Here is an 18,697-nt window from a genome sequence, read left to right as displayed (position 1 = left end):
TATTTTAAAGGTGCAGTTTGTAGCATCTAACACAACAGACTTGGATGAGAAATGGAATATAACATGTATGTTTTCATTCGTGTATAAATCACCTGAAAATAAGCATAATCATTCAGTTGGGTGCAGTCTTCAACCTCACCACTAGATGTCACTAAATCATACACAAAGGTCCTTTAATATTTTTAATTTTAGCCTCTACAGCTCTTAGGAGACATATTTACTTGGAAATTTGCTTTTACAAATGTGGTTGGCTTGGTGTATCAGGGCTTTCAGCTAAAAGTTTCAATAAGCTTCAATCCCTAAATCCTGGTTATTAGCCTGGTTATTAGCTTGGTTATTAGCTTGGTTGTTAGCCTGGTTAGCCTGGTTTTTAGCCTTGTTAGCCTGGTTATTAGCCTGGTTGTTAGCCTGGTTAGCCTGGTTTTTAGCCTGGTTAGCCTGGTTTTTAGCCTGGTTAGCCTGGTTATTGTCCTAAGGTCAATAAACTCAGGAGTGGATAAATAAGCTTGTTAAAAAAAAGAAGAAAAAGGACTTTCTGTCACTCTAGCTTCTTGCAGATCGACAGAGTAATCGTTCTTCCGCTGTGGAAGCGAAGAATTTCATAACTTATTTCTATATAAGTCATAATAAATAAGAGATTTATCCTCTTTCACATGCGAGATGAGGACTGAAATGAACGTACACGCGTGCTTGTACACAGTTCAGTTCACGTGTGGCTCTCAGGGCTCCTGGACAACTTCCCACTTTAATTCTGCTGTACGTTGTTTTTATTTTCTTATAATTTTGTTTAGTTTTTTTGGTCAGTTGATGGCAGCAGAATGAAATGTATGTTATGAGTTTTGTCAGTTTAGTTGAACACTGTTGATTGTTCTTCTAAATCTGAAGATACTCAACATTTCTGCCATTACTGACTGATTAGGCTCTTTTTTCTTTCTTGTATTTTAGAGTAAATCAATGCATAATCAAGTCTTTAACTTTCTAATAATGAAGTAAAACATTTGGGTGATGTATATGTATGTATGGAATATAAAAAATGTATTATGTATGATTTGTTGGCTTTGCTTGCTGTTTAATAAATGAGTTGATTGATTTCCGCTGGCTGTCTGTGGTCTCTTAGTGTAATTTAACTGTCCCTCAAAGACTGTAGATTGATTAAAGCCTCACGTATCAGGTCACACTCTGTTCACAAGATGTTTCAAATACGTCTTGTTGCACTTGTGACAATCGTCCACATCAGAGGCGAGTAGTCACACACTATGAGGTTGGTGGTTTTTGTGTTATATTGAGAGGGAGGAAGCTAAAGTCACACAATGCTTAACCTTTTACATACTGTTCATATTCTGACTCATAAGTAGTCTCGACACCATTTCACCTTCATAAAGTCATTAATAAATAGTTGATTAATCCTGATTGAAGCTGTCAAAGAGCAAACTGTGTTTTATTTATTTATGGGAGAAAAAAGACTATTTTCACTATTTTATGCTCCAGGAGAACGGATGTCATAGGATATGAAGAATACAACAATATAGGTCAAATTTGGATTTTGCATATATAAAAATGTGTATCAGCTGCTCAAAATTAAAAAGAAAAAAAAATGCATTTTTGTATATTCAGGATCACATTAGGAAAAGTCCACCTAGAAGAAATGTGTACATGGTGGTTTTACAGCTCACAGTTTGTAAAGGTTAAAGGTGCAGTTTGTACTACTCTCAGAGAATATTCTGTTTGTACGGGTCCCTGAAGTATACATGATGATTGTGACTGGTCCATGTGGTATTTGATATTTAGGGGCGGACTGGCAATCTGGATGTTCTGTAAATTTACAGAAAGGACACGATTTAATCTCGTCATTATAGCGAGCTCACTTCTGCAGGTAGATAACGGACCATGAAACTGGAAAAACCTAAAGCATCTATTGGAGTAAGGAAAGAGGATAAATTAAGATTCACATGGTAAATGGAAATGGACTGTACTTATACAGCGCCTTTCTAGTCTTTTCGACCACTCAAAGCGCTTTACACTACAACTCATTCACCTCATTCACACACATTCATACACCGTTGGCACAGCAACGGGAGCAATTAGGGGTTAAGTGTCTTGCCCAAAGACACATCGACATGTAGACTGGAGGAGCCGGGAATCGAACCGTCAATCTTTCAATTGGAGGCAACCGCTCTACCTCCTGAGCCACAGCCGCCCCAAACACATACACATCTAACCAAAAGATGGAGGAGTTGAAATCTCTCTGTCCTCCATCTGAAGGATGTTTATGTTTTATTTATTTCTACTCTTTATAATTATATTCATATCTAAGATGATGTTGTTAGTAATAGTTTCATGCTCATGATGAAGTGTTCAGCCTACACGGATTTACAAGACACCAAAAAACAGCTGCAGTGGTGAATAAACAACACTTATTACAGCAAAAACAATGAACTTTATTTTCTGCACTAAAACTCTCACACTAAAGTGCTGTTAGATCAGTTGTGGTGGACCACACACACACACACACACACACACACACACACACACACACAGACACACACACACACAGACACACACACACACACACACACACACACACACATATCTAAGATGATGATGTTGTTAGTAATAGTTTCATGCTCATGGTTCAGTTGTGATGATCAGTTGTGGTGGACCACCCACACACACACACACACTCCGGGTTTTGCTGTCGACAATAAAACTCTAACTGCATTCAGCTGGACGACTCCTGGTGATTTTTGACTGAGTCTTTTTGTAACTTCAACATTTTTCAAACAACGAAATACTTAGAAATAATTAGAGACTACACCTTACACAGGATCCCACGCCAGGAATCTTGGTGTGACTATTGATGGTGCTTTCAAATTAGACAAACAGGTCAGCTCAGTGGTCAAGTCTAGCTTTTTTCAGCTGAGGCTTCTATAGCCAAAGTTAAACCCTATCTAAGCCAGAAAGATCTTGAAAAAGTTATCTATGCTTTCATTACATCTCGCTTAGACTACTGCAACTCCCTGTATGTCGGCATTGACCAGTCAGAGCTTAACCGCCTGCAGCTGGTTCAAAACGCAGCAGCTCGTCTCCTAACTGGAAGAAACGAGAGCACATAACTCCGGTGCTCTCTTCTCTTCACTGGCTTCCGGTAAGGTTCAGGATTGATTTCAAGATTATTTTATTTGTTTTTAAGTCTCTGAATGGGCTGGCCCCAGAATACCTGTCTGACCTTATTAAACTGCATCAGCCCTCCAGAGCCCTTAGGTCAGCTAATCAGGTGGTCTTGGACGTTCCTCGATCCTTCTTAAAAACTAGAGGAGATCGAGCCTTTGCAGTTGCGGCTCCCACTCTGTGGAACGCATGACCTTTTACTGTACGGACTGCAAACAGCCTCTCCACTTTAAAACACTGCTTAAAACCCACTTGTTCACTTTGGCCTTTGGCGAAGTATAGCCGCTTTTATTTGGTCTTTTATCTGTTTTATTTCTCTATATTATTTTGTTTTTTATTGTTTTTATTGTTTGTTTGTTTTATTGTTTCTGCTTATTTTACTGTAAAGCACTTTGGTAGGCCATTGGCTGTTTTAAATGTACTATATAAATAAAGATGACATTGACAATGATATTGATAAAAAGAACTCTTGCATGGTTACCAGGACCCTCTAGGTGTTGCAGAATAGACTGTAAACACAGAGAAACAGCATCATCAACAGACCTGTTAGCTCGGTATGCAAACTGATATGGTTCTGGAGTAATACTGGACAGATGTTAAAGCCACAGGTCCGTAGTCATTCAGACAGCTTGGATTGGGTTTCTCTTGAACCTTTTGCTGAGTAAGAAAGCAGTTATAAGTATCAGTCAAAACAGGAGCCAATTCTTATGCACAGTATTTAAGACTAGCAGATGAAATGTGGTCGGGGCTAGCTGCCTTTCTACTGTTTTTTCTGCGTAACAGGTTTCTAACCTCATGCTCTCTGATTAAAAATGGTGGAGCAGTAGGTTCGGATGGGTTAGCAGTAGAAAGGTGTGAGCTATTCGTGGTTTCAAACCTACAGTAAAAGTTGTTCAGCTCATCAGGCCGGTTAGGATCAGTATCATTTCTGTCCGTCCGTCCGTCTGTCGTTCCGTCCGTCCGTCAATCTATCTATCTATCTATCTATCTATCTATCTATCTATCTATCTATCTATCTATCTATCTATCTATCTATCTATCTATCTATCTATCTATCTATCTATCTATCTATCTATCTACCTATCTATCTATCTATCTATCTATCTATCTATCTATCTATCTATCTATCTATCTATCTATCTACCTATCTACCTATCTACCTACCTACCTATCTATCTATCTATATGTCTATCCTTCCGTTATTTTGTGCTGTCACTGCAAACCAAGTTTTCCCCTTGAGGGACAATGAAGCTCTGAACTAAACTCACTAACTACTTTTCTATCTATCATGACACTTTTATTATTCGTTTCACTCCCAGGGGAAGTATGAACTCTGCTGTCTTCCTGCTGCCATTCAGACTGTTTCCATGTGTGGTTCCTCTGTCTATGCCTATGTCTATGAGCAAAAGAGCAAATCTGCACACACAGGCCGTTTCTTTTTGTTTTTGACACACAGGAAACTCATCTCATACACAGACAGTAAGGTGGTCTCACTTTAGGTTTCACACACACTTAGTTTGTACTCCTACTGAAGCCACAAACCAAACATCACAGAGCTTTACAATCTGGGGATCTGTCTCTATTTTAGCTTCATTTTATTTCCAAGTTAAAACTTTTGATTGTATTTAAATGTCTTTTTATTTTGCCACATGTTGCTTTTATATTCTGTCTTGATGCATTTTATGTTTTATGTAAAAGCACTTGTTGGAATTTGATATAGGCCTACTACTAATAATAATACATCTGATCAGTGGGATGTATGCATGTTCATTGCAACATTAAACCTCATTCTGGAGGCATGAATGTCTGATTTGTATCAGTGAGTGGAAAATATTATCTCTGTTTAGTGTGTTTTAGTGTCAGATCAGATAGACGGCTGAATTTAACCAAGATTTGAATGTTTAAAGCTGGAAACCAATTTAGAAACACTTCTATGGGTGTTTATTATTCGTTTCCTGCTGCCCTTCAGACTGTTTCCGTTTGTGGTTCCTCTGTCTATGACGTCTATGCATCGAAGCAGTATTACAATGCAATAATACATAACTGACTGGGATAATGCATAATAATGCATATTGCAAAAAAGACAAGTCCTGCACACAAATCTTTACATCATGACTGACAGAGAAGATAAGAGTTGCCGAGGAGGGAATCTTCTCTGAGATAAAAAAAAAAACAAAAAACACTGCTGAGGTTGCAACGCAGGAAGTTGGTTGCAGGGGTGAGAGACGATGTGTGTCCTGCACATGATTTACAACACTGCTGCTGCTGTTGCGGACTGAACCCGCTCCATCGCTTCACCGAGGTGAGTCTCCTTTTTCCCGCTGTGTGTAGATTTTAATGTGGTATCAAGTAGGGTTGGTCCGATGCCTGACAGCCATCGGCGATGTGCCCCCCCCCCCCCCCGTGCGCGGCAGTCTCCCGCATATTGATAGCGTCTCCAGAACGCCCGCAAATTAGACTATTCTCCCGGAATCTGGAGTGAACGAGCAAGAGCGCGCACTAGAGTGACAGCGCGTGTGTGTTTGTGTAACTATAAATGCAGCGCGTGCGAGAGCAAAGCTCTGTGTTGCCGCTTATTAGATCGATCGAAACTGTAAAAACTATGAAAACCTGTTTAAGTCCCTTTACAAAGTAGACTGATCTTTTCTATAGGCTGTGTGTGCTGCTCATGTATCAACAGATGGGTCAGTTACTCTAAAAGATCATTTATTAGTCAGGCAAAGAGAGATGGAGAGATAGAGTTAACCTGCACACCTGTGATCCCCCGTCTGTGTCCTCACCGCAAGCCCCATCACATCCGACCACTCTCACACACAAACACACACACGCACGCACACACACGCACGTACGCACACACACACACACACACACACACACACCTGTTTGCTTTTGTTTTCTGAATAGCATGAATGAAATGTTACATGTGGTGGAACATTGCAACAAGTGCTATGAAACAGTAGAATTCATTCTCTGTGGTGTATAAGTACAAGTGTGTGTGTGTGTGTGTGTGTGTGAGGGGGGGGGGTAATTTTATGTGTATGTATATATATAACTGAGACAAGTAGGTCAAAGGTCAAGCATAAGAGGAAACAATGACATCACAAATGAATCAGCGTGAGATAGAATCTAGCTGGAATGCAGACATGCACACACACACACACACACACACACACACACACACACAGGAAGAGTAGCTGTTGCCTGGGTAACAGCTAATGGGGATCCAAATAAACTAAACTAAACACACACACCCACACCCAACAATTTTCAACAATGATCACATTTAAATTAGGAACAGGGGATTAATTTAAACTATAGTCCACATGTAAAACACACACACACACACACACACACACACACACACACACACACACACACACACACACACACACACACACACACACACACAGCTTAAGGTGGTCCATCATCGACACAATAAATGTTCAGAATAAAGAACATATAAAGTGTCTTATTGAAGGAGCTGACTCATTTATAAATGAGCTCATGTTATTGACAAATATTTACTCTTTGAGGAGCAATCGTTGGCCTGCTGCTGAGGACTTATATTTACATTCAGTATTTATATTCAGTATCATTTGTTCTGATTATAAAGGTAAAAGAATAGATACTGCTCACTAAATAATGATCAGTCCACCACCTCTCCTGACATCTAGGTGCATGAGACTGAGTCAGAGACAGGAGCAGGATGCAGGGACAGAGATGAGATCCTTTTTCTGTGATGAATGATGAAAGGGATTTGATAGTTTAGAATAATTTGTCAATAATAAACATTTCAGTCAAGGTGTCAGGAGAGCATCACTTAAAATTGAGTTTAACAGATATGATAAAAGACACTTCTCATGACTTTTCCCTGTTTTCTCCTCCTGTTTCTCCAGATGAACCTCCATTGTTACAGCTCATCTGATCCACAGGCAGAGAATGCCTCTGTGTTGTATGATGATCACTTTGACACTGTGAATCTGTGGCAGAGAGGTGATCAGCATACACCCCTCCCCACCTGCTCCTCCATCTCCCCTCCTGACTCCGGCTGCCTGGTGTGTGTGGACCAGATCGTCTACGCTGTCTGCCGTAACCTGACAGAGAAGGTGATCACTATGGAGGCCGGAGTAGCCTACGTCAAAATCTCAAAGGACGGTAAGAAGCCTGATAGTTTTATTCCTGTAATGAATGTCTTGGTGTGTATTCAGTGTGCTGCTTCTTTAGAGATGTTAGACAGTGAAGCAGGTGACTGATAGTATCTGTTTTATGTTTCCTGCAGAGTGTCCCTGGCTTCTTGGTGATGGTAAGTGTCTTTTAGATCTTTGTCTGTCGTCATTAAAGGATTACTTTGACAGAGTGAGACATCTTAACGATACTCACTCTTTTCTTTCTTTCAGCCACTGTTCAAAGTGCTACTGAATCTCCATTAAGCACAATTCAAAGTACTGACTCTGCAGGAACCAACCCAGGTGAGCAGCTCGGTCTCCTTCAGTCACAACAGTTGTGTCAGGACTTTTCCTTTCTCATGTATCTCTGTTGTTTCTTCTGAATCTGTTAGGTACTTGGGAATGGTGGCAGATCTTCATCCCCATCCTCCTCCTCCTCCTCATCGCTGCCCCGATGGTTTACTGCATCTGGAGGAAATGGTGCAAAACTTCTGAATTGCTGACAATGGCAAAGGTAAATAAATCTTATGTTCAGCCAAACTAACAGACTTTTAGGGCTGCAGCAAACTATTATTTTGCACTGTTTCTGTGCACTGATGCCATCTGCTACGATAAAGTTTATAGTTAACCCTCCTGTTGTCCTAGAGTCAAGGAAGGAAGGGAGAAAGAAGGAAGGAAAGGAGGAAGGAAGGAAGGAAGGAAGGAAGGGAGGAAGAAGGAAGGAAAGGAGGAAGGAAGGAAGGAAGGAAGGAAGGAAGGAAGGGAGGGAGGAAGAAGGAAAGGAGGAAGAAAGGGAGGAAGAAGGAAGGAGGGAAGGAAGGAAGGAGGGAGGGAGGGAAGGAAGGAAGGATGGAGGGAGGGAGGAAGGAAGGAAGGGAGGAAGAAAGAAGGAAGGATGGAAGGGAGGAAGAAGGATGGAAAGGATGGAAGGGTGGAAGAAGGAAGGAAAGGATGGAAAGGAGTTAGAAAGAAAGAAAGAAAGATGGAAGGGAGGAAGGAAGGATGGAAGGGAGGAAGAAGGAAGGAAGGAAGGATGGAAGGGAGGAAGAAGGAAGGAAGGAAGGATGGAAGGGAGGAAGAAGGAAGGAAAGGAGGAAGAAAGGGAGGAAGAAGGAAGGAAAGGAGGGAGGAGGGAAGGAAGGAAGGAAGGATGGAAGGGAGGAAGAAGGAAGGAAGGAAGGTTGGAGGGAGGGAGGAAAGAAGGAAGGAGGGAGGGAAGGAAGGGAGGAAGAAGGAAGGAAAGGAGGGAGGAAGGAAGGAAGGAAGGAAAGATGGAAGGGAGGAAGAAGGAAGGGAAGGAGGAAGGAGCAAAGTAAATGTGCGATGTGTGTAGAAAATAAAGTGCGCAGTGACTGTAAGTTATGACCAGTGTGATGGCATGAGGCAGGAAAGATTTCCTGTATCTGTCCCTTCGACAGCTTATTTAATTTCTTATTTATTGTTCTTTATTCTTTTCTTATTGCTGCTCTTATATTCTATTTACTGCCCACTTGCTGCTGTAATAATGCAAATTTCCCCATTGTGGGACTAATAAAGGAATATCTGATCTTATGTCTTAGTTGTCCACCTGGTGTGATCTGATGCTGTCATCAAATCAAGTCCAGAGTGAAGAAGAAGAAGAAGAAGAAGAAGAAGAAGAAGAAGAAGAAGAAGAAGAAGAAGAAGAAGAAGAAGAAGAAGAAGAAGAAGAAGAAGAAGAAGAAGAAGAAGAAGAAGAAGAAGAAGAAGCCGTCCACCTGAATATACCTGCTGCTGCTGCTGAGAAACCTGAAACTGAAGCTGCCATTTAGAAGTTGTAAAGAATGTGTGTATTTTTCCTAATGCAGTCCGCCATCTCCTCCTCTACACAGGAGTGCACATCTTTTTAAGTGTTCTTTACTGCCAGTGGTGGCCTTAGACCTTTGCACTGTACTGTATTTCATGAGTAGCTCCTCTCTCCTCTGCAGTGGGACGAGCTGAGATGCAGAGATAAGACATGAAGAGTCACGTTAGCCAAATCAAAAGAACCCTTTTTAATAGCAAAATGCAACAGCAGACAGGTGATCATTGGAGAGGAAGACAGTAACATTTACCACAATCTACCACCTCGGCTCTAGTGAACTAGCACTAACAGGTAAACAATACAGTTACTCAATCTTACCAACATCCAAATAGCCACATGGTCACATCAGTAACATACTTAACTTAACTCCCCTCGCACCCCTCCACTTGCTCTGGCCTACAGACGCCACTTTGGTAAGAAGCAAAGAAAAGAAAAATGCTCGACTTATGAATCTCAAACCAATAAAGTCTGACTAAACTTAACAATACCTGTCTGTGTTTTACTTTAACTCAAAAGTTACTGATGTATTTATGGCTAAAACAATCAACAAGCAAAGTTAAATTAAAAAGTGCTATGGTACATTTTTAAGCTGCATAGTGACAACAGACAGTTAGTTAGCCTGATGGTCTTTTTGTGATATTGGGTTGCTTTTTCACTCTCCCCCTCTACATTACAACAAGCCCTCATGTTTGATATGATCGTTGATAAAAAGGGTTATTATCTTGAGAGAGTGGAAGTCTGTCTCCCCTCCCTGCTTTAAAAAATGGCTGAATGACATCGTCCACTTTTGTTTCTTTCTCCCATCATGGAGCGCCCCTTTTATTTGGCACTTGAACAGACCGGCCGTATGGTAGATCTGGCTATGGTGGTGGAATCAGCCATCTTTTATGGGGTGTTTTTATTGCCCTTTATTGAATTTAGTCTTGTCTATTTATTTACTTAGTATTGCAAATGTCTTACCTTTATAGCCTATTTTCTAGAGATGAGACGTTATTCTTGTAACTATTCTTTGCACTTTGACATATATAAAGAAAATAATAAAATAATGTCACGGTATAATTTTTAAAAACAACAGAAATGCTAGCAGGGGTATTAAAAGGGAAAAAAAGATAAGAGGAAAATGAAATAATAAAACAACTAAAAGGGTAAAAGTGATGAAGTAAACTAAGACATACAAAATGAAGAAAACAATCATGATTAAATATAATTTAAAAAAATAATAATCTAAGTAGTAAAACAAGCTAAAACGTAAAATAAAAGCCAATTGACAGCCAGATTAAAAGGGTAGGTTCCCACCATTATGACCTATTTGAACATGTAGTGAAGGAGGTGTATCCTCATTACTAACAAAAATATTTGTGCTATTTCCCAGAGCTCGGCTCAAGGCTTGCAGATGGGAGTGGGGGCTTTGTCATGCTGGAAAACTTCTTCCCTAGACAATGCTATGTCTCTTAACTGGTAAATACTTGGAAAATAAAATACCTATGCACAGGGGAACGTATGACTTTCTGGGTGAATGATTGTCCTCATGATATCTGTGGTCCATGCCATAAACACGGTCATGGTTCATTTAAATGTCTGTCTTTTAGAGCTGAAACCAAGTAGCGCTGCAATAAGAGAAGAATGTTGTCTGGGGTTTTATTTGCCCCTTCCAGACTTTCCTTTCTGATGAAGTTCATAGTTAGGGTGGCCAGGCTCTGTAACGGGTGGAGGTGCTGGGATCCAATAGCAGCCCAAACACCACAGCCCTGCGATGGACTTGCGACCTGTCGATGGTTTCCCTCGCCACTTACCCAATGACAACTGGGATTGGCTCCATGCTTTTCTACTTATTATTTATTGTTCTTTATTCTTTCTGCTCTTTCTGTCTGTACTGTCCATTTTGCTGCTGCAATAATGTAAATTTCCCCATGGTGGGACAGATAGAGGAATATCTGATCTGATCTTATAGGCCTCCCCACCCCCAATCTCTCCACACTTGTTGATACTGCTAGTGCAGTAGCCAGTTGAAGTCAGCACAAGTCAGTAGAAGTCAGTAGAAGTTGAAGTCTTGTTTCTAAATATTTGCTTTAATTTTGATAAGCTGATGTGAGTTTCGTTGATAATTGGCAAACTTTTTGGGGAAGACCTGGTTTGATTAGGAGAGACGGCATACATCCCACTTTGGATGGAGCTGCTCTCATATCTAGAAATATGGCCGAAGTCATTGACCCAAACCCATGACAACCCAGAATCCAGATTAGGAGACAGAGCTGCAGTCTTACACGCTTCTCTGTGCTTCCACTAGAGCAGTTACCCACCCAATTACATATAGAGACTGTGAAAAATCTGATTAAAATTAATACCACTTCAGTAATAGATCATCAAAATAAGAGTATTACATGTGGACTCTTAAACACTAGATCTCTCTCCTCCAAAGGTGTTTTAATCAATGATATAATATCAGATCATCAAATTGACTTATTCTGTCTTACTGAAACTTGGCTGCGCCAGGAAGAATATGTCAGTCTAAATGAATCCACTCCTCCCAGTCAATCCACGTCTCCACATCCCTCGAGACACCGGCCGAGGAGGTGGAGTTGCAGCTATTTTGAACTAGTTATAAAGCATTGGAAGTCTTGTTCTCAGCCTTTCTCACCCAGCCTGGGAAACTTTACAGCCAGTTTTATTTGTTGTAATAGACCGTCCTCCCTCTCAAATTTAGTCCTCAGTACTGATAAAGTAATTATAGTAGGTGACTTTAACATTCATGTGGATGTTTCTAATGATAGCCTTAACACTGCATTTATTGCATTATTAGATTCAATTGGCTTCTCTCAAAATGTGAATGAACCCACTCACTGTTATAACCCTCCACAAATAAAGTAGACATTTAATAGTTTTCCCTCATAATCCTTCTTTATCAGACCATTATTTAATAACATTTGAATTTCTATTACTGGACTATACACCATTGGACAGGCATGTACTGTGTCCTCAGAATGTCTGCAGACCGTGACCAGGGGCGAACTGGCATGCTCCCCTGGGAAGAAAATGTTGAACATTTTTAAGTCAAATGCATCATTCTGGTGCACTCTAAGAACATTAAGAGGTTATAACTAGAAAAAAATATTTGTGCGCTAGTAATTTAACTAGTGGTTGTATAGATAACGTTAGCTGCTCCTCTCCTCTGTCTAAGGGGGCGGAGCTGAATCCTCCGTGCAGCAGAGACAGACAGGAGGGTTTTTTCCACTGTAGTCTACTGTTGCCCGTCATCACCACATCAGTGGATTTAATTGGTCCGGGCATCCGGCAACTGATTTTTGTTCACTATATCATGGCTGGTGACGTTGACTGTTCAGGCCAGGTTCTCCTGATGTGCAGTCCGCCTGTGACCGTGACTCACTTTAATGTTCTCTCTTTCAGAGCAGAAATTTTAAGACAGAAATGTATTTTACTAACATTTTTTGAAAGCAGTGTCGATAGTTTTGCCCTCAAATCTGTTTTTGATTGCAGGCCTATCCTGTTTGATTGTATAATAAAAACACAAAAGTAACTCCATACACTAGGTTTCTGTTTACTATAAATAGGGTCTGCTTTACATCGTTGCAAGTTATGTTTCTCGCTGACTCACCTCACTCAGTGCTGGGGTTAATTTTCTGTGGTCTGTGGTCCCAAAAAAAACACAGAACAGATGTGGTTTTAGATCGGTTGTACTGTGCAACACACACACACACACACACACACACACACACACACACACACACACACACACACACACACACACACACACACACACACACACACACACACACACACACGACCAGCCCTCCCTCCCTCTACGGATGTCTGACTCCCAGCTCTCTCTTTCTCTCTTCCAACCCTGCATCCTGTGGGTGATGTCTTGTTTTAGAGAGACACTCCTCCCTCCATGTCTGAAGATTAAAAGCAGCAGAGCTCACACTCTGACACATTTCACCCGTGGATACCACACACACACACGCTGCTTTACAAGGTGAGTTCACACATTTTCTTCCTGCTGTTTTGACTCTTATCTAAACTGATTTGTAATCAAATTAAACTTTCTGTAGCTTTAAGGATAAACCGTTGAATTCATTTTAATTTGCTCAGCCAGAGACACAGATGTTTAATCACCCTGCAGGTATTTACCTCAGCCGCTGTCATCAGATCAGATCTACAGACTATAAACTGTGATCCTTCATCGTGATATATACAGGGTTCCTATTCTTCAGGTTTCTAGATGGGCTTATTAAGAACAGGAACAGGAGATTTATTTAAACTATAGTCCATCCAGTATGATATGCCTTTATGTCTTTAGCTCATCCTGTTAGCTATAATATTATTATTATTATTATTACATAACAGTTTAACAGATATTATAAAAGACACTTCTCCCTGATTTACACAGGGTTTCTATTCTACATGTTTCCAGATGTGTGCTTATCAACAATTATCACTGGCAAGGACCTGAACCAGCTCAGGGCGACCAAACATTTCATTTTAAGAAGTTTAAATCCATCCATGTTTTAATGTCACTCATGCAGTTAAGCACGGCCTGAAGAGAATCTTTGGTAGGGACCTTTAACAACACCATCATAAAAGACACTTCTCATGACTTTTCCCTGTTTTCTCCTCCTGTTTCTCCAGATGAACCTCGATTGTTACGGCTCATCTGATCCAAAGGCAGAGAACGCCTCTTTGTTGTACGGTGATCACTCTGACACTGTGAGTCTGTGGCAGAGAGGTGATCAGCATACACCCCTCCCCACCTGCTCCTCCATCTCCCGTCCTGACTCCGGCTGCCTGGTGTGTGTGGACCAGATCGTCCACGCTGTCTGCCGTAACCTGACAGAGAAGGTGGAGATCACTATGGAGGCCGGAGGAGCCAACGTCAAAATCTCAAAGGGCGTAGGTAAGAAGCCTGATAGTTTTATTCCTGTAATGAATGTCTTGGTGTGTATTCAGTGTGCTGCTTCTTTAGAGATGTTAGACAGTGAAGCAGGTGACTGATAGTATCTGTTTTATGTTTCCTGCAGAGTGTCCCTGGCTTCTTGGTGATGGTAAGTGTCTTTTAGATCTTTGTCTGTCGTCATTAAAGGATTACTTTGACAGAGTGAGACATCTTAACGATACTCACTCTTTTCTTTCTTTCAGCCACTGTTCAAAGTGCTACTGAATCTCCATTAAGCACAATTCAAAGTACTGACTCTGCAGGAACCAACCCAGTTGAGCAGCTTGGTCTCCTTCAGTCACAACAGTTGTGTCAGGACTTTTCCTTTCTCATGTATCTCTGTTGTTTCTTCTGAATCTGTTAGGTACTTGGGAATGGTGGCAGATCTTCATCCCCATCCTCCTCCTCATCGCTGCCCCGATGGTTTACTGCATCTGGAGGAAATGGTGCAAAACTTCTGAATTGCTGACAATGGCAAAGGTAAATAAATCTTATGTTCAGCCAAACTAACAGACTTTTAGGGCTGCAGCAAACTATTATTTTGCACTGTTTCTGTGCACTGATGCCATCTGCTACGATAAAGTTTATAGTTAACCCTCCTGTTGTCCTAGAGTCAAGGAAGGAAGGGAGAAAGAAGGAAGGAAGGAAGGAAGGAAGGAAGGAAGGAAGGAAGGAAGGAAGGAAGGAAGGAAGGGAGGGAGGGAGGGAGGAAGAAGGAAAGGATGGAAGGGAGGAAGAAGGAAAGGAAGGAAGGGAGGAAGAAGGAAGGAAGGATGGAAGGGAGGAAGAAGGAAGGAAAGGAGGAAGAAAGGGAGGAAGAAGGAAGGAAAGGAGGAAGGAAGGAAGGGAGGAAGGAAGGTTGGAGGGAAGGAAGGAGGGAGGGAGGGAAGGAAGGAAGGATGGAGGGAGGGAGGAAGGAAGGAAGGGAGGAAGAAAGAAGGAAGGATGGAAGGGAGGAAGAAGGAAGGGAAGGAGGAAGGAGCAAAGTAAATGTGCGATGTGTGTAGAAAATAAAGTGCGCAGTGACTGTAAGTTATGACCAGTGTGATGGCATGAGGCAGGAAAGATTTCCTGTATCTGTCCCTTCGACAGCTTATTTACTTATTATTTATTGTTCTTTATTCTTTTCTTATTGCTGCTCTTATATTCTATTTACTGCCCACTTGCTGCTGTAATAATGCAAATTTCCCCATTGTGGGACTAATAAAGGAATATCTGATCTTATGTCTTAGTTGTCCACCTGGTGTGATCTGATGCTGTCATCAAATCAAGTCCAGAGTGAAGAAGAAGAAGAAGAAGAAGAAGAAGAAGAAGAAGAAGAAGAAGAAGAAGAAGAAGAAGAAGAAGCCGTCCACCTGAATATACCTGCTGCTGCTGCTGCTGCTGCTGAGAAACCTGAAACTGAAGCTGCCATTTAGAAGTTGTAAAGAATGCGTGTATTTTTCCTAATGCAGTCCGCCATCTCCACCTCTACACAGGAGTGCACATCTTTTTAAGTGTTCTTTACTGCCAGTGGTGGCCTTAGACCTTTGCACTGTACTGTATTTCATGAGTAGCTCCTCTCTCCTCTGCAGTGGGACGAGCTGAGATGCAGAGATAAGACATGAAGAGTCACGTTAGCCAAATCAAAAGAACCCTTTTTAATAGCAAAATGCAACAGCAGACAGGTGATCATTGGAGAGGAAGACAGTAACATTTACCACAATCTACCACCTCGGCTCTAGTGAACTAGCACTAACAGGTAAACAATACAGTTACTCAATCATACCAACATCCAAATAGCCACATGGTCACATCAGTAACATACTTAACTTAACTCCCCTCGCACCCCTCCACTTGCTCTGGCCTACAGACGCCACTTTGGTAAGAAGCAAAGAAAAGAAAAATGCTCGACTTATGAATCTCAAACCAATAAAGTCTGACTAAACTTAACAATACCTGTCTGTGTTTTACTTTAACTCAAAAGTTACTGATGTATTTATGGCTACAACAATCAACAAGCAAAGTTAAATTAAAAAGTGCTATGGTACATTTTTAAGCTGCATAGTGACAACAGACAGTTAGTTAGCCTGATGGTCTTTTTGTGATATTGGGTTGCTTTTTCACTCTCCCCCTCTACATTACAACAAGCCCTCATGTTTGATATGATCGTTGATAAAAAGGGTTATTATCTTGAGAGAGTGGAAGTCTGTCTCCCCTCCCTGCTTTAAAAAATGGCTGAATGACATCGTCCACTTTTGTTTCTTTCTCCCATCATGGAGCGCCCCTTTTATTTGGCACTTGAACAGACCGGCTGTATGGTAGATCTGGCTATGGTGGTGGAATCAGCCATCTTTTATGGGGTGTTTTTATTGCCCTTTATTGAATTTAGTCTTGTCTATTTATTTACTTAGTATTGCAAATGTCTTACCTTTATAGCCTATTTTCTAGAGATGAGACGTTATTCTTGTAACAATGACAAATAAAGTACTTTGCACTTTGACATATATAAAGAAAATAATAAAATAATGTCACGGTATAATTTTTAAAAACAACAGAAATGCTAGCAGTGGGTATTAAAAGGGAAAAAAAGATAAGAGGAAAATGAAATAATAAAACAACTAAAAGGGTAAAAGTGATGACGTAAACTAAGACATACAAAATGAAGAAAACAATCATGATTAAATATAATTAAAAAAATAATAATCTAAGTAGTAAAACAAGCTAAAACGTAAAATAAAAGCCAATTGACAGAGTTCAATTGACAGCCAGATTAAAAGGGTAGGTTCCCACCATTATGACCTATTTGAACATGTAGTGAAGGAGGTGTATCCTCATTACTAACAAAAATATTTGTGCTATTTCCCAGAGCTCGGATCAAAGCATGCAGATGGGAGTGGGGGCTTTGTCATGCTGAAAAACTTCTTCCCTAGACAATGCTATGTCTCTTAACTGGTAAATACTTGGAAAATAAAATACCTATGCACAGGGGAACGTATGACTTTCTGGGTGAATGATTTTCCTCAGGTTATCTGTGGTCCATGCCATAAACACGGTCATGGTTCATTTAAATATCTGTCTTTTAGAGCTGAAACCAAGTAGCGCTGCAATAAGAGAAGAATGTTGTCTGGGGTTTTATTTGCCCTTTCCAGACTTTCCTTTCTGATGAAGTTCATAGTTAGGGTGGCCAGGCTCTGTAACGGGTGGAGGTGCTGGGATCCAATAGCAGCCCAAACACCACAGCCCTGCGATGGACTTGCGACCTGTCAATGGTTTCCCCCGCCACTTACCCAATGACAACTGGGATTGGCTCCATGCTTTTCTACTTATTATTTATTGTTCTTTATTCTTTCTGCTCTTTCTGTCTGTACTGTCCATTTTGCTGCTGCAATAATGTAAATTTCCCCATGGTGGGACAGATAGAGGAATATCTGATCTGATCTTATAGGCCTCCCCACCCCCAATCTCTCCACACTTGTTGATACTGCTAGTGCAGTAGCCAGTTGAAGTCAGCACAAGTCAGTAGAAGTCAGTAGAAGTTGAAGTCTTGTTTCTAAATATTTGCTTTAATTTTGATAAGCTGATGTGAGTTTTGTTGATAATTGGCAAACTTTTTGGGGAAGACCTGGTTTGATTAGGAGAGACGGCATACATCCCACTTTGGATGGAGCTGCTCTCATATCTAGAAATATGGCCGAATTCATTGACCCAAACCCATGACAACCCAGAGTCCAGATTAGGAGACAGAGCTGCAGTCTTACACGCTTCTCTGTGCTTCCACTAGAGCAGTTAGCCACCCAATTACATATAGAGACTGTGAAAAATCTGATTAAAATTAATACCACTTCAGTAATAGATCATCAAAATAAGAGTATTACATGTGGACTCTTAAACATCTTAAACATCTCTCTCCTCCAAAGGTGTTTTAATCAATGATATAATATCAGATCATCAAATTGACTTATTCTGTCTTACTGAAACTTGGCTGCGCCAGGAAGAATATGTCAGTCTAAATGAATCCACTCCTCCCAGTCAATCCACGTCTCCACATCCCTCTAGACACCGGCCGAGGAGGTGGAGTTGCAGCTATTTTGAACTAGTTATAAAGCATTGGAAGTCTTGTTCTCAGCCTTTCTCACCCAGCCTGGGAAACTTTACAGCCAGTTTTCTTTGTTGTAATAGACCGTCCTCCCTCTCAAATTTAGTCCTCAGTACTGATAAAGTAATTATAGTAGGTGACTTTAACATTCATGTGGATGTTTCTAATGATAGCCTTAACACTGCATTTATTGCATTATTAGATTCAATTGGCTTCTCTCAAAATGTGAATGAACCCACTCACTGTTATAACCCTCCATAAATAAAGTAGACATTTAATAATTTTCCCTCATAATCCTTCTTTATCAGACCATTATTTAATAACATTTGAATTTCTATTACTGGACTATACACCATTGGACAGGCATGTACTGTGTCCTCAGAATGTCTGCAGACCGTGACCAGGGGCGAACTGGCATGCTCCCCTGGGAAGAAAATGTTGTACATTTTTAAGTCAAATGCATCATTCTGGTGCACTCTAAGAACATTAAGAGGTTATAACTAGAAAAAAAT

General features: G+C 40.7%; 1 protein-coding gene and 1 long non-coding RNA gene across 2 annotated transcripts; both read left to right on the top strand.

Moving 5' to 3' along the window:
- Positions 1-660: 660 nt before the first annotated feature.
- Positions 661-7,878, top strand: LOC133985299 (uncharacterized). The gene is made up of 5 exons (XM_062424893.1): positions 661-756; positions 7,065-7,323; positions 7,448-7,471; positions 7,566-7,637; positions 7,727-7,878. Exons 1-5 carry the CDS (start codon positions 661-663, stop codon positions 7,876-7,878), a joined length of 603 nt encoding a protein of 200 aa, XP_062280877.1.
- Positions 7,879-14,196: 6,318 nt separating this feature from the next.
- LOC133985178 (uncharacterized) lies at positions 14,197-15,855 on the top strand. Its single transcript, XR_009925440.1, has 3 exons — positions 14,197-14,216; positions 14,472-14,587; positions 15,340-15,855. It is a non-coding gene; the product is annotated as an uncharacterized LOC133985178 (long non-coding RNA).
- The last annotated feature ends 2,842 nt before the right edge of the window (positions 15,856-18,697 follow it).

This window comes from Scomber scombrus, chromosome 8 (assembly GCF_963691925.1).
Source record: "Scomber scombrus chromosome 8, fScoSco1.1, whole genome shotgun sequence".
In the NCBI taxonomy this organism is placed as follows: domain Eukaryota; kingdom Metazoa; phylum Chordata; class Actinopteri; order Scombriformes; family Scombridae; genus Scomber; species Scomber scombrus.
Note: the sequence above shows the minus strand (reverse complement) of the source record. Positions and strands in the feature narration are given on the sequence as shown.

What these genes read in the sequence shown, in the direction of transcription:
- LOC133985299 (XM_062424893.1), top strand. Translation starts at nt 661, where the DNA reads ATGAGGACTGAAATGAACGTACACGCGTGCTTGTACACAGTTCAGTTC. An exon ending in CGTCAAAATCTCAAAGGACG is followed by an intron (nt 7,324 to 7,447) that starts GTAAGAAGCCTG and finishes TGTTTCCTGCAG; the next exon opens with AGTGTCCCTGGCTTCTTGGT. An exon ending in TCCCTGGCTTCTTGGTGATG is followed by an intron (nt 7,472 to 7,565) that starts GTAAGTGTCTTT and finishes TCTTTCTTTCAG; the next exon opens with CCACTGTTCAAAGTGCTACT.